General features: G+C 36.5%; 1 protein-coding gene across 10 annotated transcripts in view; it reads right to left on the reverse strand.

The window, feature by feature from the left end:
• The window catches only part of SLC4A10 (solute carrier family 4 member 10), a 474,235-nt gene that overhangs the window by 208,032 nt on the left and 241,058 nt on the right, over window positions 1-25,145 (reverse strand). For all 10 annotated transcript variants that reach the window (XM_050752258.1, XM_050752259.1, XM_050752257.1 and 7 more), the window contains one exon: window positions 21,218-21,299. In XM_050752258.1, the coding sequence (XP_050608215.1) occupies window positions 21,218-21,299 (82 nt within the window). The remainder of the gene's footprint in view (window positions 1-21,217; window positions 21,300-25,145) is intronic.

Below are 25,145 nucleotides of genomic sequence, written 5' to 3' on the forward strand. Positions count from 1 at the left end.
ATCATATATTTTTTGTTCCTTACTCTGCGAATGTGGCATATCACATTTATTGATTTGTATATATTGAACCCCAGCCCAGGAATGAATCAATTGCTTCCTTTAATAAATGTCATATGACCTTTTAATGTACTGTTGAATTCAGCTTGCTAGGTTTTCTTTGTTGTTAAGACTTTTCGCATCTATGTTCATTAGAGATATTATTATGTAATTTTCTTATCTTGCAGTGTCCCTGTCTGGCTTTGGTATCAGGGTAATGCTGGCATCATACAATGAGTTTGGAGGTATTTCCTCTTCTTCAAGATAAAAATAGTTTGACATAAATCTTCTTTAAATATTTGGTAAAATTCACCAGTGAAGCAATCTGTTCCTGGAATTTTCTTTATTTAGAGGTCTTTTATTACTGATTTAGTTTTCTTGCTTGTTATTGGTCTGTCCAGATTTTCTATATCTTCATGATTCATGTTTGGTAGATTTGTTTTGGTAGATTTGGTAGAATTCCTATGTTCCTAGGAATTTATCCATTTTTAAGGTCATAGAGTTTCTTAGCATATAATTTTTTATCATAGATACTTATGAACTTTTCAACTTACGTGATATCAGTTGTAATATCTCCTCTTTCATATATGATTTATATTTATTTGAATCTTCTCTTTTTTCTTATTAAGTCAGGCCAAAGGTTTGTCAATTTCATCTTTTAAAAAAACTCAATTTCATTGATTTTTCCTATTGTTTTCTATTATCTATTTTGTTTTATTTCTGCTCTGATCTTTGCTATTTTTTTCTATCAGCTAACTTTGGGTCTAGTGTGTTCTTTTTTTTCTAGTCCCTTCAAGTGTATAATTAGGTTGCAAATTTGAGATCTTTCCTCTTTTTTCATATAGACTTTTATCATTATAAATTTATCTTTTAATACTACTTTGGCTGTATCCCATAAGTTTTGGTATATTATGTTTTCATCTTCATGTCTCTCAAGATATTTTCTAATGTCTCTTTTGAATTCTTTTTGACCCATTAGTTGTTCAAGAGTGTTTTGTTTAATGTCCACATATTTATAAATTTTTCAGTTTTCCCATGGCTATAGATTTCTAGTTTCACATTCCATTGTAGTCAGAAATAATAGTTGGTATAATTTTGATCACTTTAAATTTTTAAAACATACTTTTTGGCTTAATATGTGATCTATTCTGGAGAATATTTGGCTGCACTTGAAAAGAATGCATATTATGCTGCCATTGAGTGAAATGTTCATGTCTATTGGGCCCATTTTTTTCTATAAGGTTGTTCAAGTCCTTTATTTCCTTTTGGTCTGTTTTGCCCATGGATAATGGGTAATATGTTTTACCCATCATTGAAAGTGAGGTACTGAAATCTCCTACTATTATTGTATTGCTGCCTATTTCTCTCTTCAGTTTTGTCAATGTTTGCTTTATATGTTTAGGTGCTTAATTGTTGGGTGCATAACTACTTACAATTGTTATATATTCCTGGTGAATTGATCCTTTTATCATTATGTCTTTCTGAGTCTTTTGAGATAGTTTTGACTTATAGTCTATTTTATCTGATATAAGTATAGTCACTCTTGCTCGTTTTTCTTTAACATTTTCATGCAATTTTTTTTCCATTCTTTCACATTGAGCCTATGTATGTCCTAAATTCTAAAGGGAGTCTCTTGTTAACAGCACATAATTGGGTTATACATTTAATCCATTTAACCACCCTATGTCTTTGATTGGGAAGTTTAATTTATTTAATCTTAAAGTAATTATTGATAGAGAAGGATTTATTATTGTCATGTACTGTTTTCTGTTAGCCTTGTAATTATTTTGTGCATTTTTTTCCTCTCTTGCTGTCATTTTTTATGTTTTGTTGATTTTTTTGTTGGGATCTTTGATACCTTTCTTAGGTATTTTCCTATTAGATACCATGGGGCTTATATAATACCTTATAGTAATGATAGTCTATTTTTTTCTGATAACAACTTAAGTTCAATGACATACAAAAACATGTCCCTTTTTATTCTCCTTCCCATACACATTTTGTTATTGTTGTCACAGTCAACATTTCTTTATATTGTGTATCTATTACCATAGTTTTACTTATTAAAAGTATTTTAGTTATTGAAAGTATTTTGCTACTTTGTCTTTTAACTTTACTTGAATTAAAAGTGGTTTACCTACCACTATTGCAGTATTACAGTCCTGCATTTGTCTATATATTTGCCTTTACCAATACTTTTTATACTTTCTTATGATATCTTGTTCTTGTTTAGTGTCCTTTCATTTCAAGTAGAGGAGGTTCCCTTAGCATTTCTTGTAGGGAGGTCTGGTGGTGATGAACTTCCTTAGTTTTTGTTTGTCTGGAAAAGACTTTATCTCTCTTTCATGATTGATGGATAGTTTCATTGGGTCTACTTTTCCTGGTTGGCTTTTTTTTTTTTTTCCCAGCATTGTGAATCTATCATCTCATTTCCTTCTCATCTGCAAAGTTTCTGAAGAAAAATCTACTTATACTCTTATGAAATTTCCCTTGTACCTGACAAGTAACTTTTCCCTTGTTGCTTTTTCTCTTTGTGATTGACTTTTGACAATTTGATTACAAGGTGTCTTAGTGTTGATATCTTTAAGTTTTCCTTTTTGGGGGTCCTCGGATTGCACATTTCCTTTTCCAGAATTGGGAGCTTTTAGCTATTATTTCTTTGAATAAGACTTCTGGTTCTTTCCCTCTCTCTTCTCCTTCTGGAATTCTCATAATGCATATATTGATCCATTTGATGGTGTCCCATAAGTTCTTTAAGCTTTCTTTATTCGTTTGCATTATGGTGTCATTTTTGTTCTTCTGACTCAGCAAGTTCCAATGGCCTGTCCATAAGTTCACCGATTCTTTCTTCAGCTTGATCTAGTATGTTGTTGAAACCCTCTAGTGAATTTTTCAATTTAGTTATTTTATTCTTCAACTCCATGATTTCTGTTTGGTACTTCTAAAATATTTTCTATCTCTTTGCTGAAATTCTCATTTTGTTCATGCAGTGTTCTCCTATCCTCAGTAAGCATCTTTATAACAGTTATTTTAAATTCTCTTCCAGGTAAATTGTGTATCTTTGTTTCATTAGAGTCAATTTCTGCAGATTTTTCTGTTACCTAGTTTTGAACATATTTTCCTGTTTTTTTTTTTTCATCTTACTTGACTCTATGCATTGGTGTCTTTGCATCAGATAAAGCAGCCTTCTCTCTCAGTCTTCACAAAGAGTTGGCCTCATATGGAAGATCCCCACCAATAAGTCCAGACAGAGATTCTAAAGCCTCTTAAACCTATTGCTTGTTCAACTCATTTGCTTGTGTATTTATTGTAGCCCCAGGTGTCTAGGGTTTGCCAGGTCTTGTGAGTGCACCAGGATGAGTGAGACTGAATTCTTTGGGATTTCAGCCCATCCTTTGGAACACCCCTGGAAAGTTTAATGTATGTACCAACTCTTTCCATTCCCAGGGAGAAGCTGAAAGGTAGGGATTTTGTTTGCCAGCTCTATGCTCTGAGCTAGGGAGGAAAAGCTATAGTGGCTACCATCTCTGTTCAATCAATCTAAGCCACCATCTCTGTTCTCCCCCAGGTGGCTAGATAATTCCACACCATTAGCACTTTAAGACAGAGAAGACAGAAGCCAGTCCTTTGGGTAGCCCTCACCAAAGTTGGGGTATTGGATGCCCAAACCTCCTCTGGGAGAAGCTGAGAGCTGGGACTCTTTTCCCCATTGTATGGTGTTGCGTTGGGGGTAGAAATTTTGGCAAACAGCTGTCCTGAATATCCTCACCAGCTTCAATGGATCTGATTTTGCATTCACCCAGGGTGCAGGAGCCCTTCAATTAGTTGCTGAATTTCCCACAAAGGGAATTTTTCTGTGAATTGTTCCTGAATTGGTGTGTTTGTGGTGAGGAGGAAGGTTTCCTACTCCACACATGGGTGACATTAATCTTCTGTCATTTTTTCATTGACCATCTATGTTGCTCCCAGTGTCCCCAACTCTTCAAGCAACTGTTCTCACCTGAAGACTAATAGCATTAAACAAGTTTGTTTACCCTTGGCACATTTTTTTCAGCTACTATAATTAAACATGATTTCATCACCAACAGCAAACAAGTTCTTTTTCCTCATATTTAAATAATTTTAATACATATATAGGTATCTTATGAAACATTCATCTCCAAACCCAAGCAAAATACAGTTTTTATATAGAACATTTTCTGGTTGATGTACACACAAATTGAATATTTTTTTAAAAAGCATTGTACTGCATTAAAGGACATAAGTGGAAGATGTTTATTGAATATGTTTATCAAGATCGACTCACCAAATAAAGCACACCACTGATACTTCCTCTTGCTTATCTGATACATAAAATGACATTAATCCATCATTTCCTGCAGTTTATGCTCCATAACACGGCAGTTGATTAGAAAAATGTAGTTACTTCTGTTTGAAAATGGAGCTGCTACTCTGTCCTCTGACTCACTTTGAAAATTTGTGGTTCTGAAAGCTCAAGATACTATTTTTACTCTTAATATTTGGCTCTGACCTGTGTAGCTATGTTCCTGCTTCTCGTTTCCTTTGGTTTGGCCATACTGGTGGCGAGGGGGGCTGGTGGTGTGTTTTTTAAGGTTGGGGGAGGGGGTTGTAGTCACTCAGACAAGATTCCGATAAGTTCACGTTCAGGGTTGTTTTGACTGAAAATTAGAATTTATAATTTTACAAAGTCAGATTATCCTTTTAGAGATGCATTTTTTATTAAACATGTAATCTCTTCCTATGAAAACAGAAACATGGCAAATAATATCTAAATATTGTTGGGCACTTAAAAATATTTTTATCCAGGCTCAAGCTTCATTTGGAAGAAAATCGTAAACTATATTCTATTTGCAATTACTGTACATGAAATAAAGTAATTTTTTCCTGAGAATGAGATCTAAAGTATTAATAGATTAACTTGAAATGAAAGAATTTTTTTAAAAAATCACTAATTTATATGAGCTGCTCTGAGGAAAGCATTAGAAATGTGTAAAAGCTTATTTCAAAAGGGATCATAATAGAATAATAATGCTACTTAATTTCAATATAATAAAGGCTAAGGTTTTTAAATGGCCTGAAACTGGTACTGAGCTTTTCATTAAGGCAGGTATTGTGTGGGTGGACATTTTGATAGCCCTGCTTAGAGTGTCACAGTCTTGTAAGGGCATACTTGGCTAACAAATGATCCATTCAGAAATGTACATTGGTTGAAGTCTCACTGTCCTTTTTGTTTTGTGAGAAAACTCTGCTATAATGAGAAATTCCATTTTAAGCCTTCTAATATTTATGACTGTTGTCTTCTTGTGAGTCAGGAATATTGTGATGAGTGGTTAGTCTGGTTATGTGGAGATATATTCTTTTCTTTTAGCATAGCTATAGTGTCATTACATAATAAATAAGCATTTTGTCATCTATTTAAATAAAATAATCCATACTCCACTGTGCCATAAAAGCAAGACAATCAAAGTTCATTTTTCTCTTATTTTCTTGTTCTTACATGATGGATATGCACTGGTAATAAAAATAAATACAATGTTGTATGCAGTAATATGAATGGCACTCAAACTCACTATGATTTGTAGTACACTGAGTAGCAGTGTGAACCAAAATGGAGACACGTATATTCTTTGTCACAACGACACAACTCTACCATTGTAGTGCAAAAGCAGTTATAGACAAAATGTAATTAAAAACATGGCTATGTTCCAACAAAGCTTTATTAAGAAACATTAAAGTCTGAATTTCATGTAATTTTATGTCATAAATATTATTTTGATCCTTTCCTATCACTTTTAAATGTAAAAATTATTCTTAGCTCAAAGGCCATGCAGATAAAGGTGGCAGAAAAAAAATTTGGCCAATAGGCTATTGTTTGCCAATATCCTTGGCATAAGATTTTAGAGGCAAAATGTTAGAAAGTAGAGGCCCAGCCCTAATTTTTCACTTTTTTTCTTTATTTTTAAAACTAATTTTCACTTTAGTTGCAAAATATTATAATTACGAGATATGCACTTACTATATTTGGCTTTTTAGTCTAAAACACTTGAAATTACAATAGTTCTAGTTAGAAAACAATTTTAGTTATCTTTAAGAGCTCAAGAATGCACTGGGCGAAATGAGAAAAGTAGAAGAATACTGCCATTGACAGAATTATGTTGTATAATAGCTCAGTGCTAGGTGCTTTACTTATATTATCTTTGAACTTTGGGTCTTGCTATGGTTTGGATATGGTTTTTCCCCACCAAAACCTCATGTTAAAATTTGATGTGGCAGTGATGGGAGGTGGAGCCTAGTGGGAGGTGTTCAGTTCATGAGGGCAGATCCCTTATGAATGGCTTGGTGCCCTTCTCATGGTAGTGAGGGAGTTTTCACTCCTGCAAGATGGCATTAGTTCTCATAAAAATGGATTATATCCCTCAAGAGCAGGTTGTTATAAAGCAAGGATATTTCTTGAGTTTTGCCCTTTCACACATGGCCACTTCCATTTTGGCCTTCCACCATGTTAAGATGAAGCACAATAGCCCTCACCAGAAGCCAAGAAGATGCTGTTGCCATAGTTTTTGAACTTCTCAGCCTACAGGACTATGACCTAAATAAACTTCTTTTCTTCATAAATTACTCAGGTATTCTGTTTTAGCAACACAAAACAAACTAAGGTCTATAGTGTACTATTTGGCCCCAAAAGGAAATAAACTAGTAAGCCAATTATTTTTGCCCAAATGCAATAAGCAAAAGAATATCAAGATGGGGCATTATTTTCTCTATTAAACTTTTTTTTTTTTTTTTTTTTTTTTGAGACGGAGTCTCGCTCTGTCACCCAGGCTAGAGTGCAGTGGCGCGATCTTGGCTCACTGCAAGCTCTGCCTCCCGGGTTCCCGCCATTCTCCTGCCTCAGCCTCCCAAGTAGCTGGGACTACAGGCACCGCCACCACGCCCGGCTAATTTTTTGTATTTTTAGTAGAGACAGGGGTTTCACCGTGTTAGCCAGGATGGTCTCGATCTCCTGACCTCGTGATCCGTCCGCCTCGGCCTCCCAAAGTGCTGGGATTACAGGTGTGAGCCACCGCGCCTGGCCCTCTATTAAACTTTTGACTTAAAAGATATTAATATCTGCTAAAAGCAATATAGTTTTTTTAAAGTATCTTTAAATTTAATTTGCAGGCCAAGAATTTATTATTATTTTAACTTTTTCATTAAAGTTATACTTTTATGAATTCCTGAATATCAGATTAAAATGTAATCAGATGTATTTATCTTAGCATATGCAACATTATTAGAAACTTCTGTACTTATGTGTTAAATGTTTGAATATCTGATGAACATTAATTATGCATCTAATTACATTATAAATTAAAGTTATCACATGATCAGTAACGTATTATTGAAATATATATGAATGGCACTCAATGCAACACATTTTTTAGTACCTATCCAGTTTAAGTAAAAGTGCTGGATCCCAGGGAGAATGCAACAATGTAAAAGATGAAAATTTGTCCCTCAATGAGTTTATAATCAAATAACAAAGATGTATAGATATGTAAAACAATCATATAAGAAAAGGCATAAACTTTCATAAAGAGAGGTTAAGAGGAGAAAGATAATTCTTATTATGCGGGGAAAGATGATAACTCGTAGAAGCTAACACTAATGGATGGGCAGAATGAGCATTCTATTTTTGTGCAGAGGAAAACACTAGCAAATGAAGGATATGATAAGGCATTAATTTGGCATTGGACAATATAGAAACTTTTTTAACAGAAAGTCTGTAATAATATTCCTAATGTTTTACTACTTCTATGTTCTCAGACTGTAGAAAGTAGCAGAAATTATGTTATAAGCACTTGCTCAAACATGGGAAATAACATTCTCTCTCTCTAAGTAGGTTGTCTATATAACAATGATTTGGAAAAGAAATTCAACCTGTGTAAACCTAATGCAGGTTGTAACAAGTATAATGTTAAGAAACAAAGAGATACAATGAGTAAAACTGTTGGGGTCCTATACCATATGCAAAAATTAACTCAAAATGAATCAAAAACTTAAACTTCAAGACCCAAAACTATAAAGCTCTTAGAAGGAAACTGGTATGGTTTGGTTCTGTGTCCCCACCCAAATCTCATCTTGTAGCCCCATAAATCTCATATGCTGTGAAAGGAACCCAGTAGAAGATGAGTGAGTCATGGGGGTGGGTCTTTCCTGTGCTGTTCTCACGATAGTAAATGGGTCTCAGGAGATCTGATGGTTTTAAAAACGGGAGTTTCTTTGCCCAAGCTCTCTCTCTTTTTGCCTGCTGCCATCCATGTAAGATGTGACTTGCTCCTCCTTGCCTTCCGTGACTGTGAGGCCTTCCCAGCCACATGGAACTGTAAGTGCATTAAACCACTTTCTTTTGTAAATTGCCCAATCTCAGGTATGTTTTTATCAGCAGCGTGAAAATGGACTAATACAAAAACATAGGAAAACATTTCATTATATTGAATTTGGCAAAGATTTCCTGGCTATGACATTGAAAGAATAGGCAATAAAAGTAAAATATACAAAATGAACTGTATCAAACTAAAAAATGTCTGTGCATCAAAGGACACAACCAATAGATTTAAAAGGTAACATACAGAATAGGAGAAAATATTGACTAATCATATATCTGATAAAAGGTTACTGTCTAGAATATACGAAGACCTCCTACAACTCAGTAACAATAAGACAGCCATGTTAACCTAATAATAATTAATTAAAAATTTTTTGACCCTATTAAATTTTTTTAAAATTAAAAAGTTAATTTTAATATTTTTTTAAAAAGTTAAAAATTTGATAGGGTTAAATGTCCATTCAAGTCACTCGCTTATTAAAAAATTCGACAAAGGACTAGAATGGACATTTCTCAAAGTTGATATACAAGTGAGCAACAAGTACATGAAAAGATGCTAAACATCAGTATTAGGGAAATGCAAATCAAAACTACAGTGGGATATCACCTCACATCCGTTACCATAACTATCAAAACACACACACACACACACACACACCAGAAAATAAGTGTTGGCAAGGATGTGGAGACCCCTTGTGCATTTTTGTTGGGAATATAAAATGGTGCAGCCACTATGGAAAACAGCATGGCAGTTCCTCAAAAAATTAAAAATAGAATTATCACATGATCCACTATTCCCACTTCTGGGTGTATCTTCAAAAGAATTGAAAACAAGATCTCAGAGAGATATTTGCACATCCATGTTCACAACAACATTATTCACAATAGTGAAGCAACTCAAAAGTTCTACAGTTGAAAGGACAGGGGAAATGTGGTACATGCAATGAGATGTTATTCAACTTTAAAAAGGGAGAAAATTCTGACTCATGCTACAACGTGACTGAAACTTGAGAACTTTATATACTAAATAAAATGTCAGTCACGAAAAGACAAATAGTATATGATTCCATTTGCATGAAATATCTAAAGTAGCTAAATTCATAGAAACAGAAGGTAGAATGGTTGTTGACAGGAACTGGGGGCAGAAGAAAAGGGGAGTTATTGTTTGTATAGCAAGTTTCAATTTTGCAAGATGAAAAAAGTTCTGGATATTAGTTGCACAACAATGTGAATACACTTAACATTACTGAACTGTACACTTGCAATACTGATGAAAATCAGTATGCATCTGAGGGGGAATGGCAGAGTTTCTTCTCAAGTTCTGCTGCTTTTAAAGACCTAAAGTATGCATCAGTGTGGCCACAACAGAAACTTGTCACATCCTAGAGGATGATTGGACTACTTCAAACTCGACTTACTCGTAGCACCAATTTCAGCTAACGTTTAAGATAGTAAATCTTACGCTATTCCTATATGATCTACACAAAAATATTTTCAAATAATTAAGAAAAACAGTCCCATTTTTTTTAATAGCATCTCCTTGATTGGTAGTTGATCACTGCATTCAAAATGGCTGAAATTATAGCACATCACCTTTAGCTATTAAATTTTCTTTATGATCATTTAAGTAGTTAATAGATCATACTATTTGGGTAAATTTACCCTTATGCCTGCAGAAGATAAAACAATGTTCATATCTGAAAAAAATAAAATATCCATTAAATTTTAAAAAGTGCCATCATTCATTCTGAGAAAAACTGGACAGGACAAAGGTGAATAATGAAGAGAGAACTGAGGTGAATAAGAGTAACTGAAGGGGCACTGGGTTATTTTCACTGAGTTCCTATAGAAACTCACGTCACCTATCCATGCATTCACCCTGGAGCTGAAGGCTCAGTATTGAGTGGCATTCTCTTTCATGTTGTTTTTTAATCAGATTCACTGAGAAACAGAAACCGAAATGTGTCTCTCTTACCAAGACCTCCAACATACTTGCCACTTCCTGGTCATTGGGTTAATATGGTGAAACAATGTGATGTTCTGTATGACATTCACTCATCCAAATCCCCTTGGACTCTATTATGATAGAAGGTAGGAGAGTTAACATAGTCCTGGAACAAGACTATAAATATGCGCTGTTGTACTTCCCACAGGAATGGTAACTACCCCTGGTACTCCTTTTCGATAGTAATTGGGAGAAAAATGCATTTTCCAGATCAATAGCTGCATACCATGTTCCTGAGGCCATGTTAACCTGCTGTAGCCAAGATCCCACATCTGATACAGCAGCTGCAATTGGTGCTACCAGTTGGGTGAATTTGAAGTAGTCCATTGTCATCCTCCAGGGTGTGACAAGTTTCTGTTGTGGCCACACTGACACATACTTTAGGCCTTTAAAAGCAGCAGAAACTTGAGAAGAAACTCTGCCATTCTCCCTCAGATGCAACACTGATTTTCATTTACTATCATGGCCAAATCAAGTAGTTTAGAGTCCCCTAAGCCACTACAATAGTTCTTAACTCCACAAGCTAAATAATCAATATAGTGCTCCTGCCAACTATCAAGTACGTCTATCGGTACTATTTAGGGAACAGGGAAATGATCAATTGGAGGACTGGCTTCCCTAGGAAACAGATTCTGAGATATGTGTTCAGGGAGTTTGTTGAGGAGAACTGTCAGCAATAACAACACTGAAGGATTACGGGAATTTTTTTGGTACAGGGCGAGCTTGAAATTATGGTGCAATTGCAGTAGAGGTCTCAATAGATTCCAAATGGAACTCTGATGCTGGGACAACCCTTCAGAGTTGTCTCATATTGGGGCAAGGGGGCCAGACTTTTGTAAGCCTTCATTGACTATAGGGTCATGTACTCATTGAATTGTACTCATTCAGTAAACCACAAGGAAGGCAGCTCCCATAGGCAAGAGGCAGCTCCTTTCAGCTGAAGGTAATTCCTGGGGAGGAAGTAAGTATAAGCCATCAAGCAGGCAACACCTCTGGCAACTAAGGAAATAAATACCTCAGTCCTTAAAGGGGAATATTGGTGGTTCACTGTAATATCCACTACTAAGTTTTCCAGATTTAGCAAATAAAAAGTAATAAATAAAAACATTGCATGGGATGTTACCTATACTAAAAAGTTGTTTATTATTTACCTTAAATTCAAATGTATCTGGGTATCTTATGTTTTATCTGACATGTGTTAAAGGGCAAGTAGAAGAAAGAATTTTAAGGGTATTAATGTATTTCCCATTTTGTAATCTTATACTTAGATAGTACTCATCTCACATTGACATGGGAGGCCAAAAACAGAAATCGCTTAACCTCAACAATTTTTGCTCTACTCAGAATCCTGAAGTTATCTGATGACAGGGATTCAATACCCTTCACTGTTTTTATTGCAGGAAATAGAAGTAGGCTTAGAAAGAACACTCTGGCAGTATTAAGGAGGCTGTATAATGGGAAAGACTCAGTGCAAAGTACATAGGAGAGAGAGGGCAGTAGAGCAGTGGCAGTGGGAATGGAAGGGAGAGGAGATGAGTAGAGACACCACTGAGATAGAACTGAAAGAATGTACTGACTGACTACATGATTTACAAAAATAGGAGGTTAATAGAAGAATCTAATAAGATTGTTTTCTTTCTATTTTAATAGGAGGAAAAGACATAAAATTGTACAAGATATACATAAAATAAAGAAACAGACTTAGAGAGAGAAAATTATACACTTGATATATCATTTAGCAGAATGTATAATATACATATGAAGAAATTAACTAATATACCAACCTGTTGTTATTGAACAGGGGATCATTTCCCATTAAATATATTGCACCTGAGACTTTACAGATATTTTTAAACATCTGGCATTTCTACAATCTGTACTCAGGATGTTATATTACACCAGTAATTTTATTAAATAAATATATACACATAACTCCTGAGAAACACTCATTTTCAAATGTAAAATTTTAAGAGTTTACATATTTTTAAAATGTGTTTATGATAGCAATTCCCAAATCCATTTTATTTAAAATATTTATTGTGTATTAACTGCCTTAATAAAGAAGCTCTTTAAAAGTGGAGTTTTGTTCTTTTCCTTTAAATTGCACAAAAGGAGGACACTACAGTTTGAATGTGTCCCCAAGAGGCGTGTGTTGGAAATTTAATCCCCAGTGCAACAATTTGTGAGGTGGGGCCTAATGGGAAGTGTTTAGGTCATGAGAGCTCCACTCTCAGGAATGGATGGATTAATGTGGATTATCAAAAGGCTTGAGACTGTAAGCTCAATCTCTCTCCCCGCTCTCATCCTTCCACCTTCCACCATGGGATGATACAGCACAAAGGTCCTAACCAGATATGGACCTCCCAATCTTGGACTTCTCAGTCTCTGGAACTGTTAGATATAAATTTATTTTCTTTATAAATTATCCAGTCTGTGGCATTCTGTTATAGTAACACCAAACAGAAGATGAATTACCATAACACCAAACAGAAGATGAATTACTATCACCATTATCTCAATAATGCTACCTTTCTCCTTGGTGCTCTCCCACTTACTCATGTGATGTTCTGCTGCCAGCTGATTCTTGCTGAACCATGATACCCATCACCTCACTCTTGCACTATTTCCTGACTCTGGCTAATCGATCCAGAACAACTAATAGATCTATTAAATTTTTGTGTGCATCACAAGAGAACGCTCCATAGCATCTTCAAATGTTAGACTGTTTATTTAGTATGGGCTGTGTGTAAAACAAATATTAGAACGTCAATATAAATCAGATTTTTTCCTGTTTTCTTTCAAAATTCTAAAATTCAATGTTAATTTGCATTCTATAGTTAATTTTAATCACCAGTGACTTAATCACAGTTATTCACTTCTTGGATTCAATTACGTATTATTGAAATCAGTAAATAGAACAAAATCTGGCTAATCCGATTGTGCAAAACCAATCAGAAATCTCTTTTAGTAAGCATTGCACACTGTTATCTATATTTCTTAACTATGCCAAGCAAAGCATATGTAATATATGTAGGTATAACAATTAAAATGATCTTAGTAAACCCTATTTTTTAATTAAGTATTTTCCAACAAAAAGGACCATTTACCATCTTTAAACTCAAGATGATTTTTTCTTGGAACTGAGCATATTTCTAGGCTACCATCTTGCGGTGTTAGGTTTTCTTGGTGTGTGTTTAGTAAAGATAGGGATAGCTGACTTTTTTTGGGGCGGAGCAAGATGGCCGAAAAGGAACAGCTCCAGTCTTCAACTCCCAGTGCCAGCGACACAGAAGACAGGTGATTTCTGCATTTTCAACTGAGGTACTGGGTTTATCTCACTAGGGCATGCCTGACAATTGGTGCTGGTCAGCTGCTGCAGCCCGACCACCGAGAGCTGAAGCAGGGTGAGGCATCGCCTCACCTGGGAAGCGCAAGGGGGAAGGGAATCCCTTTTCCTAGCCAGGGGAACTGAGACACACAACACCTAGAAAATCAGGTAACTCTCACCCCAATACTGCGCTCTACCAAGGATCTTAGCAAACGGGCACACCAGGAGACTATATCCCACACCTGGCCGGGAGGGTCCCACGCCCACGGAGCCTCCCTCATTGCTAGCACAGCAGTCTGCGATCAAGGCAGCAGGGAGTCTGAGGGAGGGGCGCCCGCCATGGCTGAGGCTTAAGTAGATAAACAAAGCCCCTGGGAAGCTAGAGCTGGGTGGAGCTCACAGCAGCTCAAGGAGTCCTGCCTGTCTCTGTAGACTCCACCTCTGGGGACAGGGCACAGCTAAACAACAACAACAACAAAAAGCAGCTGAAACCTCTGCAGACGCAAACGACTCGGTCTGACAGCTTTGAAGAGAGCAGTGGATCTCCCAACACGGAGGGTGAGATCTGAGAACGGACAGACTGCCTGCTCAAGTGGGTCCTTGACCCCTGAGTAGCCTAACTGGGAGACATTCCCCACTAGGGGCAGACCAACACCCCACACCTCAAACGGTGGAGTACACCCCTGAGAGGAAGCTTCCAAAGCAAGAATTAGAAAGGTACACTCGCTGTTCAGCAATATTCTATCTTCTGCAGCCTCTGCTGCTGATACCCAGCCAAACAGGGTCTGGAGTGGACCTCAAGCAATCTCCAACAGACCTACAGCTGAGGGTCCTGACTGTTAAAAGGAAAACTAACAAACAGGAAGGACACCCACACCAAAACCCCATAAGTACATCACCATCATCAAAGACCAGAGGCAGATAAAACCACAAAGATGGGGAAAAAGCAGGGCAGAAAAGCTGGAAATTCAAAAAATAAGAGCGCATCGCCCCCTGCAAAGGAACGCAGCTCATTGCCAGCAATGGATCAAAGCTGGATGGAGAATGACTTTGACAAGATGAGAGAAGAAGGCTCCAGTCCATCAAACTTCTCAGAGCTAAAGGAGGAATTACGTACCCAGCTCAAAGAAACTAAAAATCTTGAAAAAAGAGTGGAAGAATTGATAACTAGAAAAATTAATGCCGAGAAGGCCATAAACGAATTGACAGAGATGAAAACCATGACACGAGAAATACGTGACAAATGCATAAGCTTCAGTAACCGACTCGATCAACTGGAAGAAAGAGTATCAGCGATTGAGGATCAAATGAATGAAATGAAGCGAGAAGAGAAACCTAAAGAAAAAAGAAGAAAAAGAAATGAACAAAGCCTGCAAGAAGTATGGGATTATGTAAAAAGACCAAATCTACGTCTGATTGGGGTGCCTGAAAGTGAGGGGGAAAATGGAACCAAGTTGGAAAACACTCTTCAGGATATCATCCAGGAGAACTTCCCCAACCTAGTAGGACAGGCCAACATTCAAATTCAGGAAATACAGAGAACGCCACAAAGATACTCCTCGAGAAGAGCAACTCCAAGACACGTAATTGCCAGATTCACCAAAGTTGAAATGAAGGAAAAAATCCTAAGGGCAGCCAGAGAGAAAGGTCGGGTTACCCACAAAGGGAAGCCCATCAGACTAACAGCAGATCTCTCGGCAGAAACTCTCCAAGCCAGAAGAGAGTGGGGGCCAATATTCAACATTCTTAAAGAAGAGAATTTTCAACCCAGAATTTCATATCCAGCCAAACTAAGTTTCATAAGAGAAGGAGAAATAAAATCCTTTACAGATAAGCAAATGCTTAGAGATTCTGTCACCACCAGGCCTGCCTTACAAGAGACACTGAAGGAAGCACTAAACATGGAAAGGAAAAACCGATAACCAGCCATTGCAAAAACATGCCAAAATGTAAAGACCATCGAGGCTAGGAAGAAACTGCATCAACTAACGAGCAAAATAATCAGTTAATATCATAATGGCAGGATCAAGTTCACACATAACAATATTAACCTTAAATGTAAATGGACTAAATGCTCCAATTAGAAGACACAGACTGGCAAACTGGATAGAGTCAAGACCCAACAGTTTGCTGTATTCAGGAGACCCATCTCACATGCAGAGACATACATAGACTCAAAATAAAGGGATGGAGGAAGATCTACCAAGCAAATGGAGAACAAAAAAAAGCAGGGGTTGCAATCCTAGTCTCTGAAAAAACAGACTTTAAACCATCAAAGATCAAAAGAGACAAAGAAGGCCATTACATAATGGTAAAGGGATCAATTCAACAGGAAGAGCTAACTGTCCTAAATATATATGCACCCAATACAGGAGCACCCAGATTCATAAAGCAAGTCCTTAGGGACTTACAAAGAGACTTAGACTCCCATACAATAATAATGGGAGACTTCAACACTCCACTATCAACATTAGACAGATCAACGAGACAGAAAGTTAACAAAGATATCCAGGAATTGAACTCATCTCTGCAGCAAGCAGACCTAATAGACATCTATAGAACTCTCCACCCCAAATCGAGAGAATATACATTCTTCTCAGCACCACATCACACTTATTCCAAAATTGACCACATAATTGGAAGTAAAGCACTCCTCAGCAAATGTACAAGAACAGAAATTATAACAAACTGTCTCTCAGACCACAGTGCAATCAAACTAGAACTCAGGACTAAGAAACTCAATCAAAACCGCTCAACTACATGGAAACTGAATAACCTGCTCCTGAATGACTACTGGGTACATAACGAAATGAAGGCAGAAATAAAGATGTTCTTTGAAACCAATGAGAACAAAGATACAACATACCAGAATCTCTGGAACACATTTAAAGCAATGTGTAGAGGGAAATTTATAGCACTAAATGCCCACAAGAGAAAGCTGGAAAGATCTAAAATTGACACTCTAACATCACAATTAAAAGAACTAGAGAAGCAAGAACAAACACATTCAAAAGCTAGCAGAAGGCAAGAAATAACTAAGATCAGAGAAGAACTGAAGGAGACAGAGACACAAAAAACCCTCCAAAAAATCAATGAATCCAGGAGTTGGTTTTTTGAAAAGATCAACAAAATTGATAGACTGCTAGAAAGACTAATAAAGAAGAAAAGAGAGAAGAATCAAATAGACACAATAAGAAATGATAAAGGGGATATCACCACCGGCCCCACAGAAATACAAACTACCATTAGAAAATACTATGAACACCTCTACACAAATAAACTAGAAAATCTAGAAGAAATGGACAATTTCCTGGACACTTACACTCTTCCAAGACTAAACCAGGAAGAAGCTGAATTCCTGAATAGACCAATAGCAGGCTCTGAAATTGAGGCAATAATTAATAGCCTACCAACGAAAAAAAGTCCAGGACCAGATGGATTCACAGCTCAATTCCACCAGAGGTACAAGGAGGAGCTGGTACCATTCCTTCTGAAACTATTCCAATCAATAGAAAAAGAGGGAATCCTCCCTAACTCATTTTATGAGGCCAACATCATCCTGATACCAAGCCTGGCAGAGACACAACAAAAAAAGAGAATTTTAGACCAATACCCCTGATGAACATTGATGCAAAAATCCTCAATAAAATACTGGCAAACCGGATCCAGCAGCACATCAAAAAGCTTATCCACCATGATCAAGTGGGCTTCATCCCTGGGATGCAAGGGTGGTTCAACATATGCAAATCAATAAACGTAATCCAGCATATAAACAGAACCAAAGACAAGAACCACATGATTATCTCAATAGATGCAGAAAAGGCCTTTGACAAAATTCAACAGCCCTTCATGCTAAAAACGCTCAATAAATTTGCTACTGATGGATCGTATCTCAAAATAATAAGAGCTATTTATGACAAACCTACAGCCAATATCATACTGAATGGGCAAAAACTGGAAAAATTCCCTTTGAAAACTGGCACAAGACAGGGATGCCCTCTCTCACCACTCCTATTCAACATAGTGTTGGAAGTTCTGGCTAGGGCAATCAGGCAAGAGAAAGAAATCAAGGGTATTCAGTAAGGAAATGAGGAAGTCAAATTGTCCCTGTTTACAGATGACATGATTGTATATTTAGAAAACCCCATTGTCTCAGCCCAAAATCTCCTTAAGCTGATAAGCAACTTCAGCAAAGTCTCAGGATACAAAATTAATGTGCAAAAATCACAAGCATTCTTATACACCAGTAACAGACAAACAGAGAGCCAAATCAGGAATGAACTTCCATTCACAATTGCTTCAAAGAGAATGAAATACCTAGGAATCCAACTTACAAGGGATATAAAGGACCTCTTCAAGGAGAACTACAAACCACTGCTCAGTGAAATAAAAGAGGACACAAACAAATGGAAGAACATACCATGCTCATGGATAGGAAGAATCAATATCATGAAAATGGCCATACTGCCCAAGGTTATTTAGAGATTCAATGCCATCCCCATCAAGCTACCAATGACTTTCTTCACAGAATTGGAAAAAACTGCTTTAAAGTTCATATGGAAGCAAAAAAGAGCCCCCATTGCCAAGACAAGCCTAAGTCAAAAGAACAAAGCTGGAGGCATCACACTACCTGACTTCAAACTATACTAGAAGGCTACAGTAACCAAAACAGCATGGTACTGGTACCAAAACAGAGATACAGACCAATGGAACAGAACAGAGTCCTCAGAAATAATACCACACATCTACAGTCAACTGATCTTTGACAAACCTCAGAAAAACAAGAAATGGGGAAAGGATTCCCTATTTAATAAATGATGCTGGGAAAATTGGCTAGCCATGAGTAGAAAGCTGAAACTGGATCCTTTCCTTACTTCTTATACGAAAATTAATTCAAGATGGATTAGAGACTTAAATGTTAGACCTAATACCATAAAAACCCTAGAAGAAAACCTAGGTAATACCATTCAGGACATAGGCATGGGCAAGGACTTCATGTCTAAAACACCAAAAGCAACAGCAACAAAAGCCAAAATTGACAAATGGGATCTCATTAAACTAAAGAGCTTCTGCACAGCAAAAGAAACTACCATCAGAATGAACAGGCAACCTACAGAATGGGAGAAAATTTTTGCAATCTACTCAGCTGACAAAGGCCTAATATCCAGAACCTACAAAGAACTCAAACAAATTTACAAGAAAAAAACAAACAACCCCATCGAAAAGTGGGCAAAGGATATGAACAGACATTTCTCAAAAGAAGACATTCATACTGCTAACAGACACATGAAAAAATGCTCATCATCACTGGCCATCAGAGAAATGCAAATCAAAACCACAATGAGATACCATCTCACACCAGTTAGAATGGCAATCATTAAAAAGTCAGGAAACAACAGGTGCTGGAGAGGATGTGGAGAAATAGGAACACTTTTACACTGTTGGTGGGATTTTAAACTACTTCAACCATTGTTGAAAACAGTATGGCGATTCCTCAAGGATCTAGAACTAGAAGTACCATATGACCTAGTCATCCCATTACTGGGTATATACCCAAAGGATTATAAATCATGCTGCTATAAAGACACATGCACACGTATGTTTATTGCAGCACTATTCACAATAGCAAAGACTTGGAATCAACCCAAATGTCCATCAGTGACAGACTGGATTAAGAAAATGTGGCACATATACACCATGGAATACTATGCAGCCATCAAAAAGGATGAGTTTGTGTCCTTTGTAGGGACATGGATGCAGCTGGAAACCATCATTCTCAGCAAACTATCCCAAGAACAGAAAACCACACACCGCATGTTCTCACTCATAGGTGGGAACTGAACGATGAGATCACTTGGACTCGGGAAGGGGAACATCATACACCGGGGCCTATCACAGGGAGGGGGGAGGGGGGAGGGATTGAACTGGGAGTTATACCTGATGTAAATGACGAGTTGATGGGTGCAGCACGCCAACATGGCACAAGTATACATATGTAACAAACCTGCACGTTATCCACATGCACCCTAGAACTTAAAGTATTAAAAAAATAAATAAATAAAAAAGATAGGGATAGCTTGTCATAGCATGACATAAATAGGAAGGTAAATATGTTGTTTAAAAAAATGTAATGGCATTTCAAACCCAAAGATAATTTTTAAAATATTATCCATTACCAGTCTAGATTTTTCAAGGTTTTGCTCCCTTAAATTTATGTAATGAATGTGGATAACATAGCAAATCAATAGGCCTACCCAGTAAGCATAACCTTCTTAGATCTGAGTATTTTTGTGCAACAAGAAAAATGTCAGGCAAAGAGTCGATATAGTTGTTGAGAGTTGTTTCTAAAGGTTATAGTAAGTCTCCTGTTATGTCAGTGTTGTGACTAAAGATAAGATCCAAGAAGAATTAATTTAATTGTACTATAAATGGTTACATTACAAGGCTTAAAATGAAAAAACTCTTACCTCTCAATTCAGTGCTTTATTGGGAGTTCTCTCTGATGACTTGTACTTAAGATCACCTTGCTTTTACTTTTCAATCAAAAGATGACAAATACTATACCTTGTATCTCATTAGTAACAATTTCTCATTAGTGACAATTAGCTAATCCTGTATGTACATTAAATGTTGGTATAACAATAATTGACAATATTTATACAACTCTTTTGCCAGGTACTATTCTAAGTAATTTTCCATTAATTCTCATAGAAAAACTAGGAAATGTATTCCATTATTATCCTTGCTTTAACAGTTAAGGACACTGAGGTGCAGAAAAGGTAACTAACCGGCTGAAGTTCCTATGATAAATAAGGGGCAGCACTGGTATTTGAATCCACTGCAGTCTGGTTTCAGAACTTTTACAGTTAACCACTGGGCCATACTACCTCCCTGTTGAATTAGTCATCCTTCTTCCTATTAAAGAGAACACACAAAAATGGTGCCTATATCTTTCCTATACATGTGTGTGTGGGTGTATACATATATATACACACATACACACACACACACACATATATATGAGTAAAATGAGAATTCCAATTGTTCTTACCTCTCTTCCAGTGACAGCCTACTCTGACAACACAGGCTGAGTTAGATGCCCCTCCTGTCCCACATTCACCTCTCATATAGCACTTGATATGCTGATCTGTCATCATGTCTCAATTGATTGTAATTACACGAAGCAGGGATTATTGAAAGATTGACACAGAGTACAGTGCTTAGAATATAGTAGGGGTTCAATAAATGTCTGTTTGATGAACTGATGCTTCTCATTGTTTTCAGGTCTGCCTACTGACATTCCAGACTGTACCAAAACAATCAGATGTACTCCTCCCCAATAAGCTACCATTACTCTGATATCAACTTTTGCAATTCTTCACAATGTGACAAACTACATTTATCTTTGAAATACTTTTGGAAAGCATACTAATAGCTATCCCAAGAAAAAAGGTCTTACCTTCTAAATCTTCTTTCTCAAAGTGTGTTTTGAGAATAGAACGAGTTCCACCTCTATCCACAACTGCTTCTTCATCATTTCTCTGTTAAATGAGGATAAGGAAGATTAAATGATAACACACGTATTATCTTAATTCAAAAAACAAACCTTGATAAAATCTGATATTTCAAAGTTTAATTCAGTCACTTAAATCTAGTTGTTCATGAGTAGTCTATTTGATTATTAAGTGTTGGCTCAAAAAGAAGACTAAAATAAATTTGACCATATATTTGAAGAAATATCATCTGGTTTTTTATAACATTGGAGGCAGTCAAACATTCCAGTTGGCACCATTTGTTAGTGAGATGAAAAACAACAACAAAAAAAATAGTTATCCTATCTATTTAGTAACATGCATTTTTATCCTTGATAAAGAATTCTTGTTAACAAGACGACATTTTGAACTATGCAAGGAAAATATGAAAATCAATAGTATTAACACCATTAATGCTATGGCAGGTAAAATAATTCCACTGTCATTAAAAATGGGGTTGGGGGATCTAATCTCTTGAAAGCAATTAGTAGCAATTATTAGGTAAAAGGCAATTCTAATTACTTTGCTTCAGTATAATGCATTTTATTCTAACTAAATAGTAAATTATGATCATGTGCACTAAACCTTCTAGTGTCTCTCTATATTTTTGCCAATTTAGAATGAGTGGATAGAGGCTATGTCTTCTGAGTACTAAACATATGCTCAAAATACTATAGTCACTAATTTGGTACTCAAAAAATAATGGAAGGGGGGCTGAGTATAATCAATCCATTTTGACAATGCAGGAATAGACAAAATACAAAATTCTGAAAGAAATAAAATGTAAACTATTATATTTCCAACTTTTATCTGGTTGTGCACACCTCTATAAAAATTACCTTAACAGTGAACACTGAGCACAAAAGGAGAAATAAAAAGATAGACTAAAGGTGAGTGAAGCTTCCAAGATCTATTCCTGTCTATTCTGGTATATGACTAGTAGAAAAAAGGTTTTTGTTTCTTCTTTGAAAGCCAGAGTATGCTGAAAAGAAAATAAAAAAAATAAATTTAAAATGTAAAAACTTTTTTTTCTTCTATCCATCAATACATTAGAGCATCAGACATTGGGGACCTGCCTTTCTTCCATTAAGGAAGAAATCTTTGACAGAGTGCCATAATATGTAGCAGTGAATACAAGAGTCATGGGAATCCAGAAAAGAAATAAATTACTGTTAATTTAAGAGTATGGACAGAACAGAGAGGGGGAGGAAAAAAATTTTCAATGTCTCAATGTTGGAGAATTCTTATAAATAAGGCACATGAAAATTAGAGTAAGGAGAAGAGAAATGAAAGAAGAATCAATAATGTCAAACAACATATAGACATTTTTTAAAATGATGCAAAATTATTTTCCAAAGTTGTTGAACTTGGACTACATGATCATTGGTAACTTTGTGAGGGGAACATATAAGGAAAATGCAAAAGTCAAAATCTAATCAAGCAAAACTAATGAGGTGATCTATCATGAATAAATGGGGCAAGAGGATATAGTTCTTGCCTTGCAAAGCACTGCTGATTCTCATTAGCTTACCCCCCACTGCATGTCTTTGCTTTTAGACCTTTGACTAGACTTAAGTTCCAGTGGGCCTTGAAAGGTGAGGTACAAAATGTGACCCACAAGGAGTTGAGCTACATTCCAAATAACTGCAAGATGTTTCCAATCTATACAGACAGAAATACAGGAAACATATGTGGGAATGGATATTAAGGGTGTTGAGGTAATAATGGAAGGAATATAACATTGGCTCAGGCTGACTTTATTGATATGGACCCACTAAACAGAGATCCTATATTTAATGTCATCACTCAAGGGGTTAGAAAGGACTCCAACAGTTTGGTTAGTTGGCTAAAACATGAACCAAAAAATGGGCTATGCTAAATGAAGTTGAAATTCCAGAACTGCTTTGTTACACTGCAGAGGAAAGTATATAAAGGCTTAGGAAGACTGAAATGTTAGAGTAGATTTATAATTTAAGGCCTGCTTGCCCATACCAGGAGGGTCCAGAAGACACATCTTTCACCAGGACTATGGGAAACGAATTTGTGATGGGAACCCTAGCATCCTTGAAGAGCTCTATGGTCTTTTTCCTCTGTGGGTCAGGAATTATAAGGAAACTGCTGTCATCAAACTGGAATCCTAAAATGGAATTGGATAATTAGATCCGAGGCAGGACAGGAGCCAAAAGACAGCACATAGTCACTAAAGATGGGTGTGGTTAACATATAAACAGTAGTAAAAACAGTAATCAGAATAGTCTGATTCAGAGACTATGGTATTTGTTAGTTGATCAAGGTGTCACTAGAAGTGAAATAGATGTGCAGTCTACTAAATTCTTACATGATCTGTAGAAGCACAAAAGGTCAGGTTCTAGGTCAGTAAACAAGTCTAACTTGAATCATAAGAAGAGTCATGGTCTCTCAATCAATGTCCATACTTGAGCCAATTTACAGACCCAGAACCTCTTGAATGAAGGAGAGGCCAGATCCACTAGAGAAAGGATCTTGCTACACTGCCAAAAATTTGTAGTCTTTCTCACAGCCTTCCCCAAAGAGACCTACCATCTTTTACCAGGATGACTGTGCATTGGGGAAAAGGAAATAATCGGACTTTGAGGGAAATAACTGGACGCTGTCTCTGAACTGACACTATTCCAAACAGACTGAAAATGTCACTTGGGCTCACCAGCCAGAGTAGGGACTTATGGATGTCAGGTAGTCAGTGAAGTTCTGGCTGAAATCTGTCTCACTGTGGATCCAGTGGGTTTCTGAACACATCTTGTGGTTGTTTCCTCAGTTCAAGAATGAATAATTGAAAGAAAAATAGATTATAATTGAGAAGTCTTCAAAATCAGAGTATTTGTTTTGTTTTCAAGTCAGTTAGACCTTTGCATATCTGAAGGCTAAAGGAAAGGTGTCAATATAGAAGAGAACTAAGATGCTAGGAAAGAAGTAAATAAAAATTACCCCTAGCCCAGGTGCTAAGAAAGAATATGACTCTGATCTAAGGAGTAAGCTATTAGCATTAAAGATAGGGACTCTTTTTTTCTGAGGTTTGGGGGAAAGAATATTGGAAGGGTTGTTATGTATTCAGAGATATTCTGAACAAAGAAAATGGTAGGTGAGGAACCTTCTACTAGGTGGCCTTGTTTTGGGGGCAAACTGAGAGGTGACATCATCTTCCAACAGTAACAGAGCAAGTAAATGAAGAAACTGAGACATTGAGAATACAAATTCCAAATCCTTTTTGAGAATGATATTTTAGCTGATGTTATCAGGGCCTTTTTATGGGTACTCAGAACAGATAACTATTCCCATCAGTTTTAATTTCAGATGACCAAGGCAAAGGATTCTAAGAGAAAAATACCACAATATTTTCTGCTTCCTTTGGATAACACATTAAAAACAATTAAAACCCCCGTAAGAGCAGAGTATAGCAAGTTCCACCATTCTTAGACATTAACAATCTGTTTCCACTTAGCTTTTCTGATTGGTTTACTACTGTCTTAGAAAAGAGTTCAGGGAGTTAGATACTGAACTGGTAAATGAGGTGTGAGGTATATGGTTAAGTGTTTTCCTACTACTTATGAGGATGGCATAAATAGCAGTGTTAAAACACAAGACGTTATAGTCAGGTGTCTGAAGTAGGGATAAGTACAACTAACACGCATTATGTTTTATACCAAATAAAGTTTAAAAATGCTCATGTCTGTGAAAAAGCCTGAATACACACACACACACACACACACACACACACACACACATAAAATATATATATAGATATGCTTCTTAATTCTTCAACATAATCTTGATAAAGATTTTTGCCTCCATGTTTTACAAATCAGTACTTTCAGGTAA

The sequence above is a fragment of the Macaca thibetana genome, chromosome 12, assembly GCF_024542745.1.
Source record: "Macaca thibetana thibetana isolate TM-01 chromosome 12, ASM2454274v1, whole genome shotgun sequence".
Taxonomy (NCBI): domain Eukaryota; kingdom Metazoa; phylum Chordata; class Mammalia; order Primates; family Cercopithecidae; genus Macaca; species Macaca thibetana.